This window comes from Alligator mississippiensis, chromosome 5, assembly GCF_030867095.1.
Source record: "Alligator mississippiensis isolate rAllMis1 chromosome 5, rAllMis1, whole genome shotgun sequence".
NCBI lineage: Eukaryota > Metazoa > Chordata > Crocodylia > Alligatoridae > Alligator > Alligator mississippiensis.
In genome coordinates, this window is record NC_081828.1 from 82397933 (window position 1) to 82410887 (window position 12955).

Here is a 12955-nt window from a genome sequence, read left to right on the forward strand (position 1 = left end):
TGAACTGGATTGTTCTTTATAACTAACAGGTCAAAAGGAATATTGTGAGCCCCTGCCTTGATCTCCCATAAAAGTAGGGTTGGAAATATTAGGTACTTTTTGCAGATTTATATGTATATAGGGCTATCAGCTTTTAAGTAAAATTCACTACATTAAGGGGTTCTTAACAATAGCAGCAAGATAGCACCCTTGTATATTATCTGATTAAAAATGTATTTTGAAGGCCTTAAATTAAAAAGATAAATTCATCTTCACAACTACCCTGTAGCGGCTACAGTGATTTTAGTTTTTCTTAGACATATGCTGGACGCAGTGCACCTTTTAAAAAGATATATTTCTATGTATATAAAGCATGTGTATGCTTATGTGTGCATGTACGTACGCATACACACACAGACATATAAAAGGTATGTCTGATAGCCTGATTTTCCTCCTCATGAAATTTTTATGGTGTAGGGCTATATACCATTCCCATGCTGCTTGTTTAGTACTCATGGACATCTATGTATGTTAAGCACCAGATCCAGGGCAGTTTGTGCTAGGTTCTATTCACTTTCACCTATTTAAATCTGGAGTAACTCTAGTGACCTCAGTCAGGTTAACTGAGAGCAGGATGTGGCCCCAATGGTGTCTAATATATGCTTTTTATTAAAGTTCAAATACTTGAAGGTAATTTATAATTCCCATATTCTGGGAGGAGGGGGTGGGAAGTATCTAATTTAGCTCCATGAAATGCAGGAAATTGCCATAAAAAGGATAAGGAAGAAGGTAGTAGCGACCCCAAACTGCAGCTTCAGCATGCCTCTTGCCTGTTGTTAATAGCCCCTTTTGCCCTTGCAGATATGCCCTGTGTGCAAGCGCAGTATAGCCCTTCACCACCTGGTTCGAATTATGCAGCTCAGACCTATGCTTATGGCACGGAGTACAGCTCAGAGATCATGAACCCGGACTATACCAAACTCACCATGGACTTGAGCAGCACTGAGATCACTGCTGCTGCTGCCACCACCTCCCTGCCCAGCTTCAGCACCTTCATAGAAGGATACTCTGGCAACTATGAGCTCAAGCCCTCCTGCTTGTACCAAATGCAATCTGCCTCCTCCTCCTCCAGCCAGAGGCCCCTCATAAAAATGGAAGACAACCGGCTGCCTAGCTATCACTCCTCACTGCCACCCTCCACAGATGAAGGGATGCCCAGTACCTCCATGTACTTCAAGCAGTCTCCCCCCTCCACACCCACCACACCAGGATTCCCCTCGCATCAAACTTTGTGGGATGAACCACCACACTCGCTGCAGCCTGCACAGACCTGCATGGCCCCCAGTCACCTGATGGACACTGCTCCTATGAAGACTGTGCCCACACGTTTCCCCCTCTTCCACTTCAAGCACTCACCACCTCACACGCCAGCATCTGGAAGCCACATGTGCTATGACCCTGCCTCCCTGAGCCTTCCCCTTGGACCCGACAGACCCACTGCCAGCCAGGCCACTATGGAGAGCCACCCTTATGGTCTCCCCCTCACCAAGAGATCAGCCGCCTTAGCCTTCTCATCACTGGGCCTCAATACAGCCACTTCCAGTTTGATGGGTGAGAGCAGCAGTAGCAGCAGTGGCCTCCCATCCCCACCTAGCAGGAGCTCCTCATCTGGAGAGGGCACTTGCGCTGTGTGTGGGGACAATGCTGCCTGCCAACACTATGGAGTACGGACGTGCGAAGGCTGCAAAGGGTTCTTCAAGGTGAGGACTACACACACACACTCCAGCCCCACACCCAAAACATGTCCATCCAGTTTAGCTGCTGTCTGTCTCTGTGACCCAGGAGAATTGAAATGGTTCCTGGAGCAGCAAGTGGAGAATTCAAACCCATCATGCATTGCAGTGGGGTATACACCAGGTGGCTGTTCATAAGTGGCCAAATCATGCCTGCCATAGAAGTTAATGAATTAGATCAACCACTGCACAACTGAGGTAAATCAGTGGAGGTAGGCTAATTGACGCCAGCCCAAGATCTTGTCCATAGTGTCTTCTGAAGTGTTCAGGTCACTTGTTTCAGGGACTGCCTTTTTCAGAATAAATCTCCCTCAACATACTGGATTGACTTAGTCCCTCACCCTAATTAAATACTTCTAAAATGAGACAGAAATCTGGATAGTCACTCTGTAATTTAGCTGGTGGTGATAGTAAAACCCTTGCATTCCAGTAATCTAAACAAATGTAGCTGTGAAGACATACCAAGGAGGTGATTGGATCAGTGTATGTTATAAAACAGAACATTTGTAATTCTATGAAGTTGCTGCCTCATTACAACTACTTAGTTTAGGAACAGAATGAATTCTCATCAGTTTAAGGTATCAAATAGTGCAGTGACTAAGCATTGTTCAGTGCCTCCATATTAGCTCTGTTACTTACTGAGAAGGTTGTGGGGCTGGAGAATGGCACTTATAATTTACACATGGAGTTGTCTGCAAGAAAACTTTTCTGTTGATACTTTCAGATTCTGTGCATTTGCTTCTTTTAAAGTTAGGTTTAGGCTTGAGTATGAAATAGTTTTTATTTTTCAAAAGATTGTAATTTTAGGTCTCAGTTTACTCTGTACAAATTGCACACTTTAGAGTGTGAAATACACCTTAGAGATTTATTTATTAGCATTGAGTTTGAAGCTGTGATTTGGTCAGTTGCTTTTTGTAGGGAGTTCCTCTTCTTCCCATCAGAGTTAATGGATATGCTCCTACCAGTTTTGAGGAAGCAGGAACAGGCCCTGAAAGTTTACAACATTTTTTTTTATTGTACTGAGTGCTGTCAGTAATAATACATTTACACTACCTTGCTCTCACTACATTACTCTCACAATTTATTAGTTATTTAGGAACAGTTGGATTATATAACAAAAGTTGTCCTGGAGTAGGTGATATTAAGGGCCCGATCCTGCTTTGAAGACATTTAAGAGTAAAGTGCATTTAAACTGGGAGCAGGATGCAGTCCTGAATCTGCTAAGTATTTTTTTTTTCAAGTATAACACATAACTTGCAGTTTAAGGTATAGCAAATGTTGTTTTATATTCCTTATTTTTATTATTTTTGATGTTGCCTTTTATTTCTCCAGGAACACCAATTGTGACCGAATTAACATTTTTCTCTGAATGTAGTATCACTGAAAAATTCAATTTAAAATGTTGCACTCATTGATTTGTTGGTGTTTTTAGGCCTTTGCTATTAACTGCTTGTTTGTGCTGAAATCAAATTATTTATTGACATATTCTTGATTTAAAATATATAAACACATTGCACTGCTTACAGCAATCTCTAGTTCCAGTCTTAATGTTTTTTTGGAAAATCTACAGTTACTTTACAGGTTTTAAAAACACCGTTTATAAAATAATGCAGATTTAAAAAAATATTGCCAACCCTTCCACCAACCACCAAACATTCATTCTAGAGATAAGCATATATAACTAGAATATAGCTCCATTCATTTTCCCTAGAGTAAATTATCTTTCCATAGACTTGACTAAGTAAGTATTGTTGAGGTGGCTTTTGTATTTTTGCTTTCATCTCTATCAATGCTAATGGCTAGCAAAACGAGGTATTATGATATTTGACTAACAATAGTGATAGCAAGAGAAGTACATCTCAGATCATTTTGATTTTATTTTAATAAGGTCAGCAATAATCAGGGGAATGAACCAAGTAGAAAATTGTTCCCACAGGGATATTAAAAGCAGAGATAATCTAATCCCCATAGGTAGATACGATGACCTGGTAATTTCAGATATGATTTTATCATTCAAAGTTGGCTGTCTCCAGAGACTTGCTTCAGAACAATCCTAGATGATTTTCATTGTCAGCAGCTAACACTAATAAAATTGTTTTTCCTGCAGGCTAGCATGTTAGGAAATTAATTTTATCTAATTATATGAATTGCACTGTCGCTTTTCACATTGTAATTAAAATACATCCTGTCAGGTCCCAGCTTGTTCAAAAACCTATCAGTTGACTACTCCTGTGTTGCATTTTCTCAGAGAACAGTTCAGAAAAATGCAAAATATGTTTGTCTGGCAAATAAAAACTGTCCAGTGGACAAGAGACGTCGTAACAGATGCCAGTACTGCCGATTTCAGAAGTGTCTCAGTGTTGGCATGGTTAAAGAAGGTAAGGAGCATTGCTATTGCTAGCACAGATGTCTAAATATGACATTTGAATCTGTCTGTCTGTCTATGCATTCTATGATGAATTTTAAAAGGGTGAGCTCCCTAACCTATTTTTTCCGTAAGTGCATAAGTGAGGATGGGTGGGGTATGTGTGTGATATGTATTTTTTTTCTTCCAGGCAGTTGTCTTACAATATTTGAACGTTCTAGAAACACAGGTTCAAGAACAGCAAGGTCATGAAAGGATGGTTTCTTTCCCAAATACCCTGTAAATTTCTCCTTTCAACTCTTTCACAATATTACATTGTATTTAACTGCTACCCTCTCCTTGACAAGGGCTGCACCTCATTTTATACTACATATCATAACATCAGGCCCTATCCTGTCCCCAGTGGGGGTGACGGCAGAGAGGTTTAAGGTGTCTTGCTTTACCTCCCATCATGTGAGTTTGAGCCCTGCTCCAGATTCATACTAAATAATAGTTTGTGCAGAGGATACCTGATCTAAGCTGAGGAATCAAAGGAGGCTGGATGGGATGCTAGCCACATCACTCCCTTGTGTGCCACTGGTTACAGAAATTGGGATGCCTTGACTATGTTCCACTAGGCTCAGGAGGACATATTTCCATGTAGCTAAATAAGTTTTATCATTAATTTTAATAGATGCAAGATTTTACCCCTAGGCTCCAGTTCTGTGAGTGCTTAAGTGAGTAACATGAATGTGTTTGTAGTCCCATTCAGCATTGTTCACATGAATAATCTAACATTATTTAAGCGGGCATATTGTTTGTGATGTGCTTTAAGGAAGCCAAGAATCTTTTCAGTTAAGTATTCTTCAAAAGGGATCTAAACATGTTAGCAGTATTAAAAACTGTGTTTCAAATTCAAGTTTTCTTTCAATAATAGAATCTGTGTGTTTATGCATGTGCATATATGTGTAAAACAGTGATTGTCAGCTAGTGTACTGCAACACCCTCAGGTGCCATGAGATACTTTTAAGGATGCTAGGCAATATTAGCACTATTATTAGGTATGCAGATACCTATACATGCTTCACAAGATAAACCCAGAAATTTCAAATTGGAAATCCATTGTGTCAAAACCATTCTGACCTGTTGTGGTCTTTCTGAGTTCTTTGCAGTGAGAGAATTGTTCTTTTGCTTTTCTGTAGTCAAAAAATGAATGCAAGCTATGAGCTGGCATTTTCTGAGGGAAGACTTGAGTCTAAGACTTTTACATCGGTGGGTAAGAACCACCGATGTAAAACTTACACATATAGTAACACAAGTAGATTCTACATAAGAAGGTTGTCACTTAGATGGTATGTTAATGACTATGAAAATGAGTTTAATACCATTTGTATAATATTATTTATATTTATATTTATGCACAATTAAAGATGGCAGTGACTGATATATATTTAACTTGAAGCAATGGCTGGTTTTGCTGAATTAGTCAACATTAAAAACTAACATGGTGTTCATTTGACTTGTATCTATTTGCTGCAGTCATTGCAGACTGATTTTCTTTTCTTCTTTTTTAACCAGTTGTCCGCACTGATAGTTTGAAAGGGAGAAGAGGCCGGCTGCCTTCCAAACCAAAGAGCCCCTTACAGCAGGAACCTTCTCAGCCATCCCCACCTTCTCCTCCAGTCAGTATGATAAATGCCCTCGTACGAGCTTTAACTGACTCCACACCCAGAGAGCTTGATTACTCCAGAGTATGTTTTTCTTTTTTCTTTTTGCATACATTTTGTTTTTATTTAACAATGAGTATGACTGAGTATAAACTGTATCAGTTAGATAAAGTAGTAACTGAAACAGTCAGTCAGCCCCATTAATCACTGCTGTGAAGGCAGTAACTTAAATGGTGTTACGCTGGAAATTAATTTTAGCCTGTCTGTGGTGATAGCATCTTTAACTTGAGATTATCTGCGGTACTCCTCACAAGTGTACTAGAGCAAGGCCATGTGGATAAATTGTTCAGAGATCCTGCAGCTAGGTATGTTCAAAGCATCACAGATTTACAGGGAGTTCTGTACAGAGTTGGAGGTGCACCCCAGTGTTTACAGTTGCAGGGTTACAACCTTAGTTTCCAGTTTGGAAAACCTAACTCATATTTGTCAAATTCAGATATATGGGCTAGCACTATCTGAATATAGCTATACTCAGATATATGTATCATGTGAATCTATATCTAGTTGTGGAAACAAATCAGAAATTTAGGTCCTGATTTTGCTTCTGTTGAAGTCAATGTGAGTTTTGCCATCATTTAAAAAATGGGGATGGTTTTTGAACTTTGCATAATATAGTATGCATATTCTTCAGAAGTAATTCAAGCCTGTGGAACAATTATTCAAATTAAACAAAAATACTAAATCAGGAAAGCATGTTCATATAATATAGATGTTTGTAAGATTTTTAAATCTTGATTGTTATATACATATTTTTGGAGCATTTTTCAGTCTTTTGTAGATAACAGGCTGCATGCTATGCCTGTAATTATTAAAATGTATTGCTGTAATTTCAAAACAAGAAAAAAATACAGCTCAGGAAAAACATGAAGAATTTCCTTCTTATTTGTTACTAAGTATGAGACTGGAAAGAAGGCAATTGTATCAACGTGTCACTTATGATACCAATTTATCACTTGTTATTAAGTAGTACTTAACAGAGAAAAATATATTCTATCCTATTTTATACAGAGAGACTTTTTATTTATTTTTAATTGGAAAGATAGGATAGTAATTACAGGCATTTTATAGATTCTTTTCTGCAAGCTAAACTGATTATAAAAGCATTTATATGTTTTATTCTTATTAAGAACCCAGTTTTTTTATGATAATTTTTAAGGGGAGAATTAAGTAGGTATATACTCATATAATCAAATTTACCCAGAATAAATTGTGGTTTGATCCTGCAAACACTTTTGAACGTAGGTAGACTAACAGACATAGACCTACTGAACTCAGTGAAATTACCCAAGTCAGCACAGTTATGCAAATGTGTGATTGCAGGGTTCAACCCTAAATATTTATTAATATAACTTTTTTTAACAATTACAGCACTGAATGAAAATTGTGTTTTCATGTGATTTTTTTCAACTGACTGTGAATACTTAAATTCTTCAGGAAATACATCTAAATGGTTGATGTTTTTATGATTACAAAGACTCTTAAAGGAAATCTATGGTGGCACTAAGTTAGTTTAGGCTTGGTATCTAAAAATTGTGTTTGATTGCCTATTGGTGGGATTTGATAACCTAATTTTGCTTTTAAATAAAACAATAGTTTATACTGCTTGGTAGTGAAAACATTTTAATTAACCTAACATACATGAATTAATAGTTATATTTTTAAAATTTTCTGCATGCTTTAACAAATTAGACCAATAAAAATAGAAATAAGCTGTGTACTTTCAAAATCACTTTTTAGAATTCTGGACAAGTGCTGATTAAATGCAGGTATGTTTAGTTAAGTCTTGACCCTGCAGTGCAGTGTATATGGGTAGCCTTGTAGGCATGCTTAGGGGGTCAACCACAAAAAAATACATGCCAGGATCAGGGCCTTAATTATTAGAATGTCCAGCAAAGTAGAGTTTTGTTCACTGTAAGAAAATGCTATAAGATTCTCAGTACAGAATGTGTATTTCCTCCCCCCCCCCCCCAATATATTGCACAAAGAAAACTCCTTATGATATAAAATAATATAATCGAGGGATGTCAAAACAAATCTTACTGGCATTTGTTCAGAACATTTCTACTCTTAATTTCAGGGTTAATTTTACTTTACCAGGATACGGTAATGGTATATTTAGATACTTGGTTTCGAAAAGCAGTTACTAGGAAGAGAATTTATTTTATGAACTCTTTAAAGGCCAAGAGCCATATTCAGGTCTCACACCTGTTTCACTGGGATAATTCCATGAAGTTCAGACTTACTCGGTATATACGAGATAAGATTCAAGCAACATATCTTAAAGCCCTTATTCAGTCCTATTTACTTTGTACCACAATTGTGTGAAATGGGGCAATAATCTGCTCCCACTATGTATATACAGAGGTCAGAAATTTAGCAAGTCTCAGGGCTACTAATGCAGAAATGGAGATGCCCTGAAAAGATATCATGGCTCCTCCTCTTGAAATCCAAGGAGGCCATCTCCATGTTTTTGCAGCTATAAGAATTCAGGGAGGTATGACATGAGCAGGAGAGCATAGAACTAGTGCAGGATCTCTCTCTATAGCCTCAGAGTTTCAGATCCTACACAAATTTTCTACATAAAATAAAGCCTTTCCTCTCACAACTCCCTCTTTAGGGAAACTTGGCAGCAACCACAGGCAGAGTTCCTGTGATGTCTGAGTGCTCTAGCCAGGGAGGTGAGGGAGGGCTTCCTCTTCTGATTTTGTCTCAAAGGCCACCAGTTTATGCTGGCACCTCAAGCAATACAGAATGGTCCCCCTGTTCTGTACTGGCTGCCTCACTAAGGCCATGCTTACTAGTTATTTTGTTGTGGGAGTGAGGTCACATACCAATTCCTTTCAATGGGACAATCATTCAAAAACTGCATATGTTTTCCCAGGGTTCAGAACGTTTTGTGCGTAAGTCAGAACTATAGAATTTGGCTCTAATTGGTTGTCTCAGCTATTTTTTGGCAACATGTCATTGTAGCAAAGAATGACATATTCTGTCAGTTCAAATGTTGGAAATATAATTTACATATTTTCTCTCCTTAAAAATGCTCTCGTGGGGTAGATTAAGTTATTGAAATTTTTTAAATTAATTTAAGAAAAGCCTACAATTATTAAAAGTGCATTCAATATAATTAATAACCCTGCTACAATATGGTACTGTAGAGTGTAATGTAACATTCACATTATCTAGTGTAGCATTTGAATCATAGAATTTTCACTTCCTATATTCCAATTAGGTAAATTTCTTAACCTTAAGGGATACTTAAAAAATATAGAGCCAAATTTATCCTCTGTGTAATTCTATTGACTGCAGATGAGTTACAGCCACAATGAATTTAGAACCTTTCCTTTCCTTTCCTTTCCTTCCTTCTTTTTTTTCTCTCTGTTCTCTGGTCTTTCTGGTTGAAAGCATGCCCTCTCACAGAGATACCAGAGGGAGCAAGAGGAATTTCTCACAGATCATTCAGTGGGCCCTCCATGGACTCTCTCCCACGTAGGGTGCACCCTTTCCCTGCTTCACATGCATCCCCTTACTCTATGTGGATATTGGTAGTACCACAGAAGTGACCATTCTCCAGCAGTCCTGTTTGGTATTGGCAGACCCACACAGAAAAAGTCCCTTCTGTGCACAGCTTTTGGAGGCAAGATCTGGCCCTGTGGGAGGAGGAATATTATTTTTGTTCCTAGTAATCATTTCAGAGAACCTGCAGGAATACACGCTGTGTCTTGGAGGGCTTGACTGACAACTTACTTGAGTGCGGATTTCCCATAGAAATAAGGGCCTATGACAAAAGTCTAGACATTGTGTATTAGATTTAAATTTGGGTGTGAAAACAAGGAATTAGGAGGTATTAGGGAGAAGGAGGAATGGGGAGTTCTGGGATAAGGTGGGGCTATTGGATAGTTGTCTACTGGAATGAGGGTCATATCAACATGATGATAGGTTCTTCATCTGAACCTAGAAGTGGTTCTCTTTGGAAGATGAGATTTTTATAAGGGTTGATTTTGTCCAATTGTTTTAGTTTGTACCAAACTTTTAATTTTTTTATTCAAGTTCATTGATGCTGTCTATGTCAGATAAAAAAAATATCCTATGTGCTCCTGTCACAGTCAGATAAAAATGGAGATTTAGAGGAAATCTGTATTCACAATATACAGAGCTAAAATTAATCACTGGGGAATTATTTCTCATTTTAAAAATTGTAATAAGTTAAATCAAATTCCTGTTCCCTTCCACTTTTAAAAGTTATCCAAACAACTAGATTTTGTTTTTTTATTATTTATTAATAATATATAGATATTCTCAAATGTTATTATTTGAATTGATTCTGATGTTTATAAATATATACATATTAAAATTCTAGAGCTACATGTTTTAAAAGGAAGATGCTTACAGATATAGAGAAATAGATGGGTATATATCTATATTGCTATAAACACAATTCATAATTTCTTTGATAAAATATCCTCCTGTTTTTGCCTTTGAGGGGCTCACAGAAAACATTTGGGTGTATTGGGACTGTATTGTGGCATACTTTAAAAACACTTAGCTTTGTTTCTGTGGGTTTCATTTTAGTACTGTTCCACTGACCAAGCTGCTGCAGGCACAGATGCAGAACATGTGCAACGGTTTTATGATCTTCTGACTGCCTCCATTGACATATCCAGGGGCTGGGCAGAAAAAATTCCAGGATTTACTGACCTCCCAAAGGAAGATCAGACATTACTCATAGAATCAGCTTTTTTGGAGCTGTTTGTACTAAGACTCTCCATCAGGTAATTACTTGATATTCAAAATTATTTAATCTTAAATTGTTATAAAAGTACGTATTTTAGAAATATTACTATAGCAATATCTTTAATTTTGTCATTTGTGAAAATAGACCTCATTGAGTAACAACAAAAGATATGTATTCATAGAATACTGCATTCAATTTGTGACACAAATTAAGAAAACTAAGAAAATATTTTACAAAGAAACACACCAATGTTGTTCTTACTAACATGATTCCATTTATTGGATTTACCAGATTCTCTTCTCCACTTTTAATCATAGCTTGTCCTGATATGCTTTTAATGAAAATTGCTTGGAACTTATCAATAAGGACAGAGCAAAAGCATTCGTAGGGCAGTGATCCGATTTTGTTTGTTTGGTTTTTTTCCTTTTCCTTTTACACTGACATAGTGAAATACTGTTTTGGAAAGGGACTAAAAATCCTGTTCAGATTGCTTGTCTTCTTAATATGAAAGTAGTTTTATAGACCAAGATAGTGGTTATCAGCCTGACATTAGCAATATTTTACCTAAGAGAGTTGCAGAGAAATCCCAGGCTGGAGTTTTGAATTACACCCCTGTTCCTTTAGGGTCGAGATAAACACATACATGGGTTACGAGTGTTCTTTTTTGGTGCTGGATTGTAATCAGACGCAGCCTGTCTTTTTTTTAACATAAGAGATTTTCTGCTTTGAGGATCACAGCCTACTCTATAGGTGCTTACAGAAATTACATTTTTCACATGATGAGGCCGCTAAAAGCACTCTACAGCCATAACATAACAAATGTTCACAGCTGCAGAGCACTTTTTAAATGGCCAATTGCATGAAAAATTAACCCTCATTGAATCAGTTATTAGCTGAAGGTGCTCTAAGGCAGAGTGCCTTAGGGAACTTGCATACAGGTTCCCTGTGAGGGTTAATTTGTGGCAATTCTGCCCCATCCTATGCACCTCTGCAGAGCTGGGCTGGTGGTTATGCAAGCAGCCCAGTCCCAGCCCTGGGACTGCCAAAGAGAGTCTCCTCCCTATACAGCCAAGGGAAAGGGAGAGCATGGGGCTCGCACCCCAGCTCCCAGTGTAAGCATGTTAACAGTATCCCTACCTAGCTGTGGTGCCAGGAGCTGATGCAGGGAGGAAGGAATACAAAATCTATGCCTCGCAACTCTAGCTCCCCCCCGCAAGACCCCACCTCGGGTAGCTGGGCCAGGCCAGTGCACTATAGGTGCTCAGATTCTCCACCCCCTCCCCACCCTAGCTCCTGGCACAAGCATGTTGACAGGAGCCCTGCCTGATTGTGGTGCCGGGAGCTGGGGCAAGGAGGTGGGATGGAATTTGCCCCCCTCCACCATGCTGGCCCAGCTACCTCAGGTGGGGTCTTGGGTGGGAGCCAGCCTGGGACAGCGAGGCAGAGGGACTCGTATTCCCCTCACCCACCCCTCTAGGCCCGAGCTCCAAGCACTGCAGCCAGGTATGGGCTGCTGTCTACATGTTCCTGGCCTTAGGCCTGTACATGGAGGCAACGGTGCCCCCTGCCACCTGGCCTGGCCAGTGCATGGAGGCTCTGAGCCCCCACCATCAAACACAGGACATCTGTTAATTTTGATCACACTGTAAGTTTAAGTGCTTTGTGTAAAGCACAAAAGTTACAGTACAAAGTGCCTTTCAGTCAAGTGTTTATGCACTGTATTTACCCAAATATAAGATGACCCTGAATGGAAGATGATCCACAAGAATTAAATTCAATACATGGAAAATTTATAATTTTTTAAATAATTTTCCACGTATGGAATCTAATTACTGGAGGATCATCTTTAATTCATCCCCCCACCCCACTACTGCAGGTGGTGAAGAGGGGGACAGTAATGGGGCAAGCAGTGGGGGACAGACAGTGGGGGAGGCAGTAGGAGGGAACATGGTAGGGCAAGTTGGGGGGCAGTAATGGGGCAGGCAGTGGGGAGCGGTGGGAGGCAGGCAGTGGAGAGGCAGTGGGACAGGCAGTAAGAGGGGCAGGCAGCTTGCCCCCTGCTGCCTGTCTCTGCCCTCCCCCCAATTACCCCATTGTGCCTCCCCCCCTCAAGCTTCAGGCTGCTTTGATTGCCCTGCTCCTTCCTCCTCCCCCCTTTATGCAGCTTCTGCCACCCACAGCCTCAAGTGCTTGCTCCCTCTTCCTCCTATCTCCCCACCACCCAGAGTCTCTCCCCACTGCCTGCCCTTCCAAATCCTCCTTTTACCTTTGCTCTGCACTGGCAGGCTCTGTCCCTGCTGCAGCCTGGGGCACAGAGCATAGCTCCAGCCTGGCCCCATAGCAGCAGCATGGAGCTGACACTGCTGTTCCAGCCCGGCCC

The 12955-nt window shown here is 39.6% G+C and overlaps 1 protein-coding gene across 3 annotated transcripts in view; it reads left to right on the forward strand.

The window, feature by feature from the left end:
• Nucleotides 1–12955, forward strand: part of NR4A3 (nuclear receptor subfamily 4 group A member 3) — a 32826-nt gene that overhangs the window by 3170 nt on the left and 16701 nt on the right. For all 3 annotated transcript variants that reach the window (XM_006260380.4, XM_006260381.4, XM_019485246.2), the window contains 4 exons: nucleotides 841–1739; nucleotides 4021–4150; nucleotides 5695–5867; nucleotides 10413–10612. In XM_006260380.4, the coding sequence (XP_006260442.1) occupies nucleotides 843–1739; nucleotides 4021–4150; nucleotides 5695–5867; nucleotides 10413–10612 (1400 nt within the window). In that variant the 5' untranslated portion in view covers nucleotides 841–842. The remainder of the gene's footprint in view (nucleotides 1–840; nucleotides 1740–4020; nucleotides 4151–5694; nucleotides 5868–10412; nucleotides 10613–12955) is intronic.